General features: G+C 34.5%; 2 protein-coding genes across 2 annotated transcripts; one reads left to right on the forward strand and one right to left on the reverse strand.

Annotated features, from left to right (window-relative positions):
- Positions 1 to 10,341: 10,341 nt before the first annotated feature.
- Positions 10,342 to 10,806, forward strand: LOC147531967 (uncharacterized). The gene has a single exon (XM_086649873.1). The coding sequence runs from the start codon at positions 10,342 to 10,344 to the stop codon at positions 10,804 to 10,806; it is 465 nt and encodes a 154-aa protein (XP_086505999.1).
- A 1,226-nt stretch (positions 10,807 to 12,032) lies between these two features.
- LOC147531968 (uncharacterized) lies at positions 12,033 to 12,767 on the reverse strand. Its single transcript, XM_086649874.1, has one exon. The coding sequence runs from the start codon at positions 12,765 to 12,767 to the stop codon at positions 12,033 to 12,035; it is 735 nt and encodes a 244-aa protein (XP_086506000.1).
- Between the last annotated feature and the right edge of the window lie 262 nt (positions 12,768 to 13,029).

Genomic DNA, 13,029 nt, shown 5'->3' on the forward strand with positions numbered 1-13,029 from the left:
AAGTATAATTATTCCTCATTTTATAGACCAGACTTTTGTTTCTCCCTTTTTTTCTGTGATTGCATATAAACTGGGCCAAATTGGATCCATAAATTCAAAAAGAAACTGAATATATTACAGGTATTGGAATTTAAGCACGTGTGTAATATTGACTGTTATTGATACTCAAATAATTGCAAGTAGTCCATGTTATCTTTGTTATAGGTTGAAATTAAACAAAAAGAAACTAAACATGTCACATAGTACGGGCCAGATTTTGATTAAATTAATCTAGCTGATTATAAAATTGTAGATTATGTTTTAATTAATCAATCATCAAAAGATTATGCTTGAATCCACAGCTGTTGGAGTTTTTTTTTTTTTTTTTTTGTTGTTGAACTAGCTGGTGGAGGTTAATCACCACTTGAGAATTTGATGTATTAACGGGAAATTGGGTCAAAATACCTCATTTGATTACCATTTTCATCAAATGATCTTCGTAACTACGAAACTACTGAAATGGCTTTTTTTTAAGTATTCTATCAAAAATATTCTTAGTAAAAAGAAAGTCTAGACATTCAAAGTCCCGTAAAAAGCTCGAAAAATCCTTTCTTCTTTGTGTTCTTTTTTGAAATCTCTAACCCTTAGTGACTGGAAAACACAACTTTCTCCGTTCGGAGATCCAGAAGCAAACCATAAAAAGCTGAAAGCTTTACCTCTCTCCACTTTTAGACCTTTCTCCACTCGAACACCTAACTTCATCTTCTTTCAAGCTAGAAATCTAGATAGAGACCATTGATGATGTCTAAAATTGGCTTTAGATTATCATTCAAGATAAAAGATAGCTGCTTCTAATCTCGAACTGCTTCTCGTCATGTTAGTAAATGATTCTTGCAAGTAAAAGAATTTAGTTGAAAGTCTAAGTTAGGGACTGAACATTCGATTGATTGCATTCCTAGATTAGGGCGAACTTGTCGCTTTATATAGGCTCGCTTAGTCAGATGCGATGAGTGATTGTGGCGAGGAGGTGATTATCCACCGACTTATTATGAGACTAGTAGTTCATATTCGTAGTGAGATAAGTTTCCTTGTTCGTGAATATTTCGTATTTAGGATATATCGCATTGCCGATCTTGTAGATAACATAGGGAAAGTTTCTTCCCGACACTCTTGAGTGCCAAGTTACTTAGAATTTTGAGATATTTTTGTCTTATCTTGGACCGGATTAGGACTTAGGTTGGAAAGTATTAGGCACGCTTCAACCACCCCCCCCCCCCCCCTATACACACACATATTTTCCGGGTTAAGGTATCAACCCCAATTCCACAGACCTCCCTTACTTTGGCAAAATTCAGGACATACCTCACTCTATTCAAAGCCAAAACTGGGCATAGGCACCTAAGACACTAGTACGAACCCCTAGTTTTAGGATTAAGTGACAAAGCTCTTTCGAATGCGCTTTCCTGGCGACTTCACACGGGTTGACCTGTTAGACTCTTGGTCTTTTAATGATTATTTTGACCTGGTCAACTGATTACCAATATTTGGATCATCGATCATCATATACCAATGAAATATTTCATTCATTTCACATAGGTTTATTTCTTTTCATAAACTTCTTAATTTTTACTTCTATTCTCACTTTCTAAAATGAAAATTATTTTTTCTTTTTTTCTCCCTCGTTGTTTGTTTCTTTCTCTTCCATGGCTCCATTAGATTTTCTCTCTTAAGTTGTTTCTATTTCATTTTCAAATTTGGTTCTTTATCTATTACTTCTGTGTCACAAATATTTTTCAATTTCCTATAATTTTATGGGATATTTAGTGTTTGGGTCAAGGATAAGTACCGGTTTTAGTGTTTAGGTCACAAGTTTGTCCGTTATAGGGTCTGGGTCACGGACTAACAGTTGACCCCTTGACTAATGACGATAGCTAACTACTGTCATTAGTCAACATGGTCAATGGTTAGTCCGTGACCCAGACCCTAAAGCCGGTATTTATCCTTGACCCAAACACTAAACACGAGCTGATGTGAGCCGTTCTAAGTCCCATTTGTTGCTGCCATGAAAACCGAGTTAGTCCCTTGAAATCCCAAACTCGAGGGTGCTTCCATGAACGTCCAAGCTGCTGCCACCTTCCATGAGCTGAGCTCAACTCCTTCCCGTGTCGGCGTAAGCATTGGCTGGTCGGCCAAGCTTTTGCCGGTCATCTCTCTCTCTCTCTTTCCCTCTTTTCAAGCTCTCTTAAACCCTAACTCTCAAGAACCCTGGAAAACCCCCAACTTCAGAAAACCCTAGCTTTTCCCCCCTTTTCATAATAAAAGGTGAAGATTTGTTCATTTACTCATCTAACAACTTTCGATACAATTGCCATGGATTCACATCTAAAAAACAAGGTAAAATCAGATCTAGAATCTTTTATTAAATTAAAACAATTTTATCATCAATTACGTCTTGTTTGGAAACAAAGCTATCTTCTTCGGTCTTCCATAAACTGGAAAATCATCATTCGTTTCCGCCATGGCTAAATTCCAGAACTACGATATAAATATATCAAATATTATTGATGATTCTGACCTAAAAATGCTTCTTCTTCAACCAACAGAACGATTAGTTACTTTTATTAAAGATTTAGATCTATATTTGAATGAGAAATCAACATCTATAAGTTTATCAGCAATTTTGAATTTCATGGACGAAATTTTCTCTACTTGGTTGAAGAAAGAATCATGGTGATTACTATGAACAACAAAGACCAAATTGATCCATCAATTTTAAGACCTGAAAGAATTGATGTTCAAATCCTTTTTGTGATTTTAATGCGTTCAAATTTATTTCCGTCTTTGGAATGGCTCACAGCAACGCTATTTAGTGTTTGGGTCAAGGATAAGTACCGACTTTAGGGTCTGGGTCACGGACTAACCATTGACCCGTTGACTAATGAAGCTAGTTAACTGCGTCATTAGTCAACGTGGTCAATGTTTAGTCCGTGACCCAGGCCCTATAACGGACAAACTTGTGACCTAAACATTAAAACCAGTACTTATCCTTGACCCAAACGCTAAATATCCCTAATTTTATCATTCGAATATTTAATTACAATATGTTTCAGATTTTCAATAAATTACAAAGGTTTTATATAATTTTGCTTTGATTAGTTATGTGAATAACAAGCATCTCTTTTCTTCATGTAAAGATGCTTCAACATGTTTATTTATTTATTGAAATATGAAATTCTTATAAATCTGTCACTATCAGTTAATTTTATGATACAATTCGGTGAATAACCAGCTAGCTAAGATTCTCTTATAGCGTTATGGAAAGTGAAATATGCAAGAAAAGGTGAGGTCGATTAGCTTCTTGATGGATCAACTAATTTGAATTTTGTGCAGTCTTTGTAGTCTTTTTATCTTCTTTCAATTCAAGCGTTCAGTTTGTTTTTTTTTTTTGTTGAACTATTTCCTTAAATTTATAAGATAAAACGTTATTACAATACTTTTCAACTAAAAGATAAGGACATTCTTCCACTTCTTGCTTTTATTCTTCTTTCGCGCCCATTTTGCTAGCCTGCCTGCTTGCGAGTTGAGTTCTCTTCCGGGATATTTGAATTGAACTTTGTCGAATCCTCTTCTGATGTCTCTAATTCTTCGAATATGGGTCAAGGATTGCCAGTACACTGTGCGTCTTTTATCGTGGATATGCTTTATGATGTTTATCTTGTCACTTTCTATCATTATAGATTTGTGGTTCAGCGTTCAGTTTGTTTGTAACAAAAAAAAGCGTTCAATATGATTCTCATACCATAATACATATATGATGAAATAACCATTTTTATTGATTATAAAAAATGATTTTTATTTTCATTTCGCTTGGCCCCTGAATACTTGAGTCAGCTCTAAGTACCAAGTTAGTTTAAAAAACGTGTCTCTGAGTATGTTTTAATTTAAAAATTGAGTACAGACTCCACTTTTTTTTTCTGTTGCAAGTGTACAGACTCCTCTTGCTGGCCCTGCTTCGTATTCATGGCCGGCCCTGGGCCCAAAGCAGGCAAAGCCTTGCTTTGGGCCCCCACATTTTAAGGGCCCCCAAAGTTTCAGTTGCTTAAGAAAAATGCTGAACTTTTATCTTTTACCGTGAACTTTAAAGGCCACATTAACAACACTATTGAAAAACAGGGGCCACAAATTCTCTATTTTCTAACCCCATTAAATTTTATGGGGCCCACAACAAACTAAAGACATACTCCCTCCGTCTCATATTCATAGTCCATTATCGAAACTCACCCGATTTATTTTCGTTTTGTGTGTTCCAATATTGTCCTTATTAAATTAGAATGCTAGCATTTATTGTAATTCAATCTAGTGAATGTCATTGGACAAAAGTAGTGCATGCATCATCTTTCTTAATAAATGCACTTGATATTGATAGAATTAAGGAGGGGTATATTTGCCAAAACAATGGATATTATAGGCTTTATATGGTATGGGACTTTCATTTTGAGACAACCCAAAAAGGAATAATGGACTTTGATTGTGAGACGGAGGGAGTATAACTCATTATCTATCCCTGCATATCAATACGAAGAGTTTCATTGTCTCTCTCTCTTGAAAGATTTCTCCACCTTCCATGTCTCATCATCCCAACAACTATTTCATCTCTTTACTCTTTCATCCTTTTTCAAGAATAAAAAAATGTTCTTTCATCTTTGATTTCAACAAAGAATAATAACTTCTAACATTGAGCTCATTGTAGTTACTTTTATCATTATTAACAATAATAGTATAATACATTTCAACAAAAAAAAAACAATAATGTAACAGCTAATTCTAAGAACACTAATTCATGTAAAAGGACCTATTTGTGGATTAATCGATTTATTTATGTAATTGTTTCACCACTAACGGTAAACAATGATAAAGTCCTAAAGAACACATAATTCTTTATCGTTGAATTATTTGTAGTATGTTATGAATTTTATTTATAGCTTAATCAATAATTGATTTATCATGTAATAAGACTCAATTATTTTTTATCTCTATTTGATTTAAGTTTGTTAAAAAAGAAATAAGAGTCAATTTAAATAAAAGTCTCACAAGAATTATTAATTTGGGGTTTTTTGACAAATATGGTAGACAATTATCTTGCATATTATACTCGATTTATTATAAATGGTGATAAGTGATTGGACGATGCATGTATATTCAATTTCGAAAAATTAAAGTCTAATAATGATTTGAGAGATTCATGTACTTTTCTGAATCTTTCTAAGGCAGAACAGGTTATATGATATGGATGGACTTGACTTGTTCTAAGAACTGAAAATAATGAAACGTCTTGTGACGAGAAAGATAAAAAAACCGACTGAAGCGTCAAACTTTTTGAAAGATAATAAAAGATTATACCCAAACAGATGGATTGCTTACAAATATTTCTTAACTATACATGTTACTGTCGCATCAGGAGAAAGAAGTTTCTCTAAGTTGAATTTGATTAAACCTTATGTTCGATCTACTATACCACAATAAACTTTAATAATTTAGATATTTTGTTGGTTGAGAAATAACTTACTAAAATTTTGATTTCAAAAAAACAATCATTAGTGTTTTGGTGTAAAAAAAATCTAAAAAGAACAATATTCAAGTGATTTGCAAATAGTATATATAAAGGCCACATTTTCTGAACTCGCTTCGGGCCTCCTAAATCTCAGGACCGGCCCTGTTCGTATTTAGACGTCGTGTTACTTTATAGCCATGTGCAATAGAAGATTCATTTGTTGTAATATCCAGTGAAAGTGTAGGAATACGGTGTCACTTACGGTACGTTCATATTGGTTGCTTCACATTATTAAGTTAGTGGAATCAATTATAATGAATGGATGATTTCTTGTAACACTTGCTGCACATGTCCTATGAGGCTATGAAGTGAAAATAATTAATCGATTATTTGTAACACTTAGGGCCACATGCATCTGTAATGTGAAAATAATGTTTCGATGATTTTCTTTTCTCCAACGTAGATGTAGCGATGATTTTCTTTTTCTAATATGAATATATCGATGATCCGTACTATGGAGATTTGATATGATTATATTATGTGGGATTGCTTAGTGACCATGGACAAAACACAGAGAGCCTGATTTTCGCCTCAGGTCGAGTCAACGTGAATACAGGGAACGAAAAACCTAATACATATACTAGTCGAGGCGCTTGTTGGGTTCCAAGGGCCGAACTCGGGTTTGCTAAGACTCTACCCAGCCTAACCCGAATGGGCAACCCGACCCGGTACCCATCCCTATGTCCACCTAAAACTGTCTCTTACTGAGTTGGCATTTTCCGGTGGTGTCAAAGCTTTTCGAGAAGCTCTTGGCCGATATACAATCTTATGGTTCTCTAACATCTTTTATTTCATACAAATTTTGAAGATTTCGCCTATGATTATGGTTGTGTTGACAACACTGCTACAAATGTATATCAAACGGTGAGAAATGGGAAGCACAATTGGGCTAAAATCTATTTGAGGCCGAAAACCAGGCGAATACCCACAGGCAGAATAACATTGGTCCACTACATGCGTGAAAACTTCCTTTTCAACTTTTCTAGTAGAAGTACAAGAAATTACGTATTATAAATAAATATATTTTATTGTACTGGTTCATATCCAGGGGCGGACCCACATAAGGACCCGTGGGGGCACGTGCCCCCACGGATTCAAAGTTTTTTTATTTGAAATATTAGCTCAATAATGTTATAAATTTAAATGGATGATCACTCGTGAACTTTGATGAGACATGAAAATGTCCCATTTGAATCTCTTAACTCGGGCGAGTTAGTCCAATTCGAGCCGTTACTCTGATAAATTGGTTGTTTCTCTTACTCAGGTGTCTTTTACGGAGTTCAACGCGAAAATTAGATAAAATCGAGAGAAAGACGTGTTGAGGGCATTTTGGTCATTTGTGATTCTGGGAATTTTGGTCAACATTGATCCTCGGTTGAAAAGTAGAACCCAAGATGAATTTGTGGGTGAAAACGGAAGTCAAATTGGAGTTCGGATGAAAGACTTATTGTTAGTCAAAGTTTGGGTAAAAATCAAGTCAACAAAGACACGTGGCATGCAATCCAACGTCAAGGATGTAATTTTCGGTACTGTTTTGGGCACGCGGGAGTGAGTCGGTATTTTCAAGAAGACATTATCTGGTGCATCGCACATGAAAGTTTTAAAGCTCCCCTGACAGATCGAACGGACAGGAAGCACGTGCGGTTGGATCAAACGGTTAGGTTTCTTTTTTGTCGGTAGTCCCCACCTTACCGTATCTTTCTAATTAAAGGGATGGTGCCAACTCACCAGCAACGTGATATTCTATTGGGTTTGTTGAACCAAAATGGAAATAATCAATTGGCTAACCAAGAATAAATCTTTTTAAACTTCTCCTTCCTTCTTTCCCTCATCTCTTTATTATTTTAGAAACAAACCTCTAACAGTAGAGAGAGAAAATACATGGGAGCTGGTTTAGTACAGAGAAAAGCTAGAGGATATCAAACCGAGAAGGAAATAGTGGATTCGATTTTGAGGAAGATTTTCAGAGACCTTATCAGATATTTTTTAACAGAGAAATAAAGAGGATTATTGCTTCTTCTCGGCTGGAATTGGATGTAAATTGGCAAGTCTCTTTTGGAAAGAAGATTGAAGATAATTGATTGTTATAGAGAGAGAGAGAATGATGGCTGAACAGGAAAGAAAGAGGGAAGATATATTTTCTTCCATTAACAGAAAGTCTTAAGAAGATTTCATGAGACAACAGAGAGAGAGGGTCGAGGAGTTTTGATTTTTCTTATCTTATATAAGAAGCTGAAAAGGAACAGAAGAAAGGACATCTCGGTTTGGGGGTCAAGAACATCACCATCTCTAAGCTCAATCTATAGAGAAAATCAGAGTAAGGGAGAAACACCATTATCATCTACTTTTCTTTGTATTTATTGTTCTTATTTTAGTGAGAGAAAGTGAGAAACAGAAAGAGTGAAAGAAAAACAGAAAGAGTGGCATGTAGTGAGAGAAATCAGAGAGTTTTGAGAAATTTATTTTGGTTTATTATCAATATCAAGATTGGTTTATATTCATTCTCTTTGTTATCTCATTAGTATTAAAACAAAAGTGAATCAATTGTTATTTGTTCATTTGGTGAGAAAAGAAAAAAAAGAAAAGAGAAACAGTAGAAAGAGGAGAATTTAGTTGGAGAAGAAGACCGTGTTTGGTTCGTAGTTGCTACTGGAAAATAATTTTCCATTGACGCTGGAAAATAATTTTTTCCAGAGGAGCGTTTGGCTACCGTGGGAAAATCAGTGAGAAAAGTTCTGTTTTCCTTCCATTTTCTCTTATTCTTCATATTGATTTTAATCTTTGATCATGATTAGCTAAGACTCTTAATCTAGGATTGAGGATGAAACCATATTCGAGCTTTTAGAAACACAAATTATTTGGTTAATTCTTTGAATGTGATTTAATGTTTAAATTGTTTTAATTTGTCAAGTCGATTATCTTTTCACTATCGATGCTTTTAGGTTTGATGTATCGTGCTTAGGTTAAGTCCTTTGACGGTACATACTTATTGATTGATAGATAGTAGTTTAGAAATTCATTTTTTAAATAAGACAATTACAAATTCATGAGTTAAAAACCGATTTTATCGAAAACATCTCCCGGAATTAGGATAGTTCATTATCCGAAATTCTGGGTTATAAAACGAGAGAGTTAGTCAGTTGATCTCGTGTGTTTAAAAGTAAGTTATTCGGTGGATTCCAAAAACCCTAGGTCATCTTCCCCCATTTGAGTTCCTTGTATCATTTGTAATTATTTTCTTTCCGTAATTTTACTTTAATATTTTATTCATTTCAAAACCAAAGCCAAATCATTTTAAAATCTTATTACTTTCTAATTTTAGAATAGGTTTAACTAGTCTCTGAGGAACGAACCGGTCTTACCGGAATTTATTACAACTTGACACCCGTGCACTTGCGGGTGTAGACCTATTTAGGGTAACCTTTCTAGGCCCATCAAACTTAAAGTTCATTACTCTTCTGCAGGAGAAAAATACCTTGGCACTAATCTGTTCATAAATAGTAACAAGAAGTCAGCTTTCCAACCTCTCATTTCTCAGATTCAGAATAAATTCGCCAAATGGCAATCTCATCTTCTCTCTCAGGCTGGTCGCTCGGTAGTCATTTCGACTATAGCACGACCGTTCCCCGATACCAAATGCAATGTTTTGCCATTCCAAAAGGCATTTGCAATAGCATTGAGTCCATTCAAAGGACCTTCTGGTGGGGAAAATCCAAAACTTTTCATACTCTTAACTGGTCCAATATCTGTAAGCCTCGCAAATTTGGAGGACTGGGCATTCGTCTTCCTCTTCTTAACAACCAGGCCTTCCTGAACAAGATCAAATGGCGTATTATCAATAATCCTCATGCAGTTTGGGTTAAAATTCTTAAAGGAAAATATTTTCCTAAGTCGCATAAACCCACTCCTCCCAAAGCTAACCATTCTTGGATTTGGAAATCCATAAATAAACAGTTTATACATATGCAGAACCTGATCTTTTGGGACATCAACAAAGGAGACAATATTGATATTTGGCAGGACTACTGGATCCCGGATTACCCTCCTCCTATTACGAACCATAACGAGTATAATCTAAAATGGGTTTCGCAACTGATGGATAACAACACTTGGAATACTAATAGGATACAAAGTTGTTTTAACACTGATATATGTAACTTTATCATTAGCATTAATATCCAAAGCGATCAAGAGGATATTCCTAGATGGACGTTTACAAAATCAGGTAATTTTTCAATTAAATCTATGTATAATTTTCTGAGTATTAGAAGTACTAATCTTATGCAGGATCAAACCGACTGGTTCTTTATATGGAATATGAATACTATTCCACGAGTTAAACTATTTCTGTGGAAATGTTGTACTAATGGTCTACCAGTAAAGGAAAAAGTAAATAAATACATTGGTAACCAATTCTCTTGTATCAACTGTATCGAAAACGAAACATTAGATCATGTTATGCTGCACTGCACCTTCGCAAAAGCGATATGGTTTCATTTTCAAGTAAGAACAGATCATATAGACTCGACAATTCAATGGATCCACCAATGGAAAAATCTAGACGAAGAACTTAGATTACTATATGCCAAAATTCTATGGTTCATATGGAAACCTAGATGTGAAAACCGCTTCACCAAAACAAAACAAAATCCGAGACAAATCATTGAAAGGATTAATGCCACTTCTATCACGCCTATTAAGATTGAATCTATTATACCTAAAGTATGCAGGGAAAAAACTAAGCATGAAATATGGAGACCTCCACGACAGCATTTCTTCAAATTAATGTTGACGCTTCCTTTTCCAAGATCTCAGAACCAGCCGGGATCGGTTGTATTTTTAGAGATGAAACATCAGCTTTTATTATCGCAGCGGCAGACTCAGTACGATGTCAGAATGCGGAAGAATGTGAAAGCATTGCCATACTATACAACATCAAATGGGCTTTAGAATTGAATATCAACTACGCACATATTGAAAGTGATAACAAGGCTCTCATCCATTTTATCAATGGTCAAAATGTTAGCCTCCACTGGCAATCCAAAAAGATCATGCAACAAGTTAAAGAGCTCAGGGATAAATTTGACGGTACAATATTCACCTTTATCAATCGGGAATGCAACACTCAAGCGGACTTTATAGCTAAATTGGGTAGAAGGAATGTTAGTAGAAGAATATGGAATGTAATACCTTCTTTTGTTACGGATGTATGTTAAAACTTTGTATTAGACCTTTTAGTTATGATATGTTTACTTCATAAAAAAAAAAGCAATAACAGTTATTCACAACAGAGTAATGTTGGCATTGTGGGATGAGTGGTATTTGTCCCCCCAAAAAACAGGGGTTCAAATCCCGCCATCCCACTTCACTATTTCCTTTTTTTCGTGTGTAATTTTGTTTGACACTTTATTTTCATTAGTTGTTTGGGCCTTTTTGTTTCTCTTTTTTGTTTGGAGCCCTTAGTTTTTAGTTAATTATCATTAAGGTCTTTTGTTTTTCTTTTGTGACCTTTTATTTTGTTTGGAGCCCCTAGTTTTTAATTAATTATTATTTAGGTCTTTTGTTTTTCTTTTGTGACCTTTTATTTCAAATCAGTTTTTTTTAAGATTTTTCTCTTCGGTAATTTGTTGTTGTTTCTCGTTAATTGTGTTAAAGCTATTTGTCTCTAATATTTTTATATCTTCTTTTTTATTTCATTTTTTCAGATATATGTATATATGCAGTAAATTTTGTTATATTTCTGGCTATTTTTTAAACTTAGTCCACTCTATCTTTTCTTAACTTCTTTTAAAAACGTAAAGTGTGGTAATCATTTTTCAGGACATGAGGGACTCTCATTCTTTTGAAATAAAATTTACGCATATTACATCTTATATAATTCGAATGTATATAAGACTAATTATTTTTATTGAGACTAGCCAATGCAAATCATAAGTTAGCGTAGTCGAGTCGGTTGAGAGTGTAGGCATAAGATACCAAAGTCACTTGCTAGAACGTCATATCAAGATTTTCGGACAATTTAAAACTTCTTTTATAATGAAAGTGCCCCCACCAACAAAAATTTCTGGGTCCGCCACTGTTCATATCGTATTATTTTATGTTCTTATCTTATTATGAACAAGAAAAAATGTATCTTTTGAGAGATAAAAAATTGATTTAAAAAGAAAACGATTTTGTATGGGATTTTGTGTTATAATACATTATGTTACTCAAAATTAAAGTTTATAATACAATTTGAGTGTTTACAAAAGAAGGTTTTGAAAAATGACAGTTCATAATGCATTAGGATAGTTCATAGTGTTATGTTTGACAAATACAAGATTTCTAGAGAAAACGAAAAGACTTAAAACGAATTTAAAATCATTCTTAACTGTAAGAAACAAATTCGTTTTTTTTTTATGAAATAAACTAGCATTAAACCAAACCATCCATACAAAAGAAACTAATTTAAAGCAGAAATAAAAGATGGTGCAACATTCCAGATTCTTTTCCGACAATTGTTTCTTCCCCATTTAGCTAGAGCGTCTGCTTTGGTGTTGCATTCCCTGGGAATATAAGAGAAGATAATATCTGTGAACTGATCCTTGAGCGTAAGAAACTGAGAGATGACTTGTTTGGATTGCCAGTGTAAACCATTACTTTGGCCGTTAATGTACTGGATTATGTTTTGATTGTCGCTCTCTATGTGAACATGTTGGATTCGCAGTTGAATTGCCCATAGTATGCTAAAGTGAATCGCCAGACTTTCACATTCTTCCGCATTTTGACCCTGAACTGTGTCTGCTGCCGCTATTATGAAATTTGCTTCTTCATCATGTATGATGCATCCAATTCTTGCTGGTTCTGTGAGTTGCATGAAGGAAGCGTCTACATTGACTTTAAGATATGGCGTCAATGAAGGTCTCCATTTTTGTTGTTGTGGTTTATCCTTGCATTTGTTAGTAATAATAGCTTCAATTTTGAGTGGCGCGGTTGAGGTGTTGTTGATACGAGTGATCATCTGTAGAAGGGTTTGTTTATTGGCAGTAAAGTAGTTTTCGCACCTCGCTTTCCATATAAACCATAGTATTTTGGCATATAAAGTAGTTGTATCCTCATCCAAATTTTTCCATTGTTGGATCCAAAAGCTTACCGTGCTTAATTGTTCTGATCTTACCTGACCTGAAAAGTGAACCATATCGCTCTAGCGTAGTGGCAGTGTAACATCACATGGTCTAGAGTTTCATTTTCATTACAATTTATACAAGAGTAAATTTATTCATGTGTAATTTTGTTTGGCACTTTATTTTCAATTGTTGTTTGGGCCTTTTTGTTTCTCCTTTTTGTTTGGAGCCCTTAGTTTTTAGTTAATTATCATTTATGTCTTTTGTTTTTGTTTTGTGACCTTTTATTTAGTTTGGAGCCCCTAGTTTTTAATTAATTATTATTTAGGTCTTTTG

Source organism: Eschscholzia californica, unplaced genomic scaffold, assembly GCF_041429995.1.
Source record: "Eschscholzia californica isolate CP2 unplaced genomic scaffold, dmEscCali1.0.p SCAF_6, whole genome shotgun sequence".
Taxonomy (NCBI): domain Eukaryota; kingdom Viridiplantae; phylum Streptophyta; class Magnoliopsida; order Ranunculales; family Papaveraceae; genus Eschscholzia; species Eschscholzia californica.

What these genes read in the sequence shown, in the direction of transcription:
- LOC147531967 (XM_086649873.1), top strand. Translation starts at nt 10,342, where the DNA reads ATGGAGACCTCCACGACAGCATTTCTTCAAATTAATGTTGACGCTTCC.
- LOC147531968 (XM_086649874.1), bottom strand. Translation starts at nt 12,767, where the DNA reads ATGGTTCACTTTTCAGGTCAGGTAAGATCAGAACAATTAAGCACGGTA.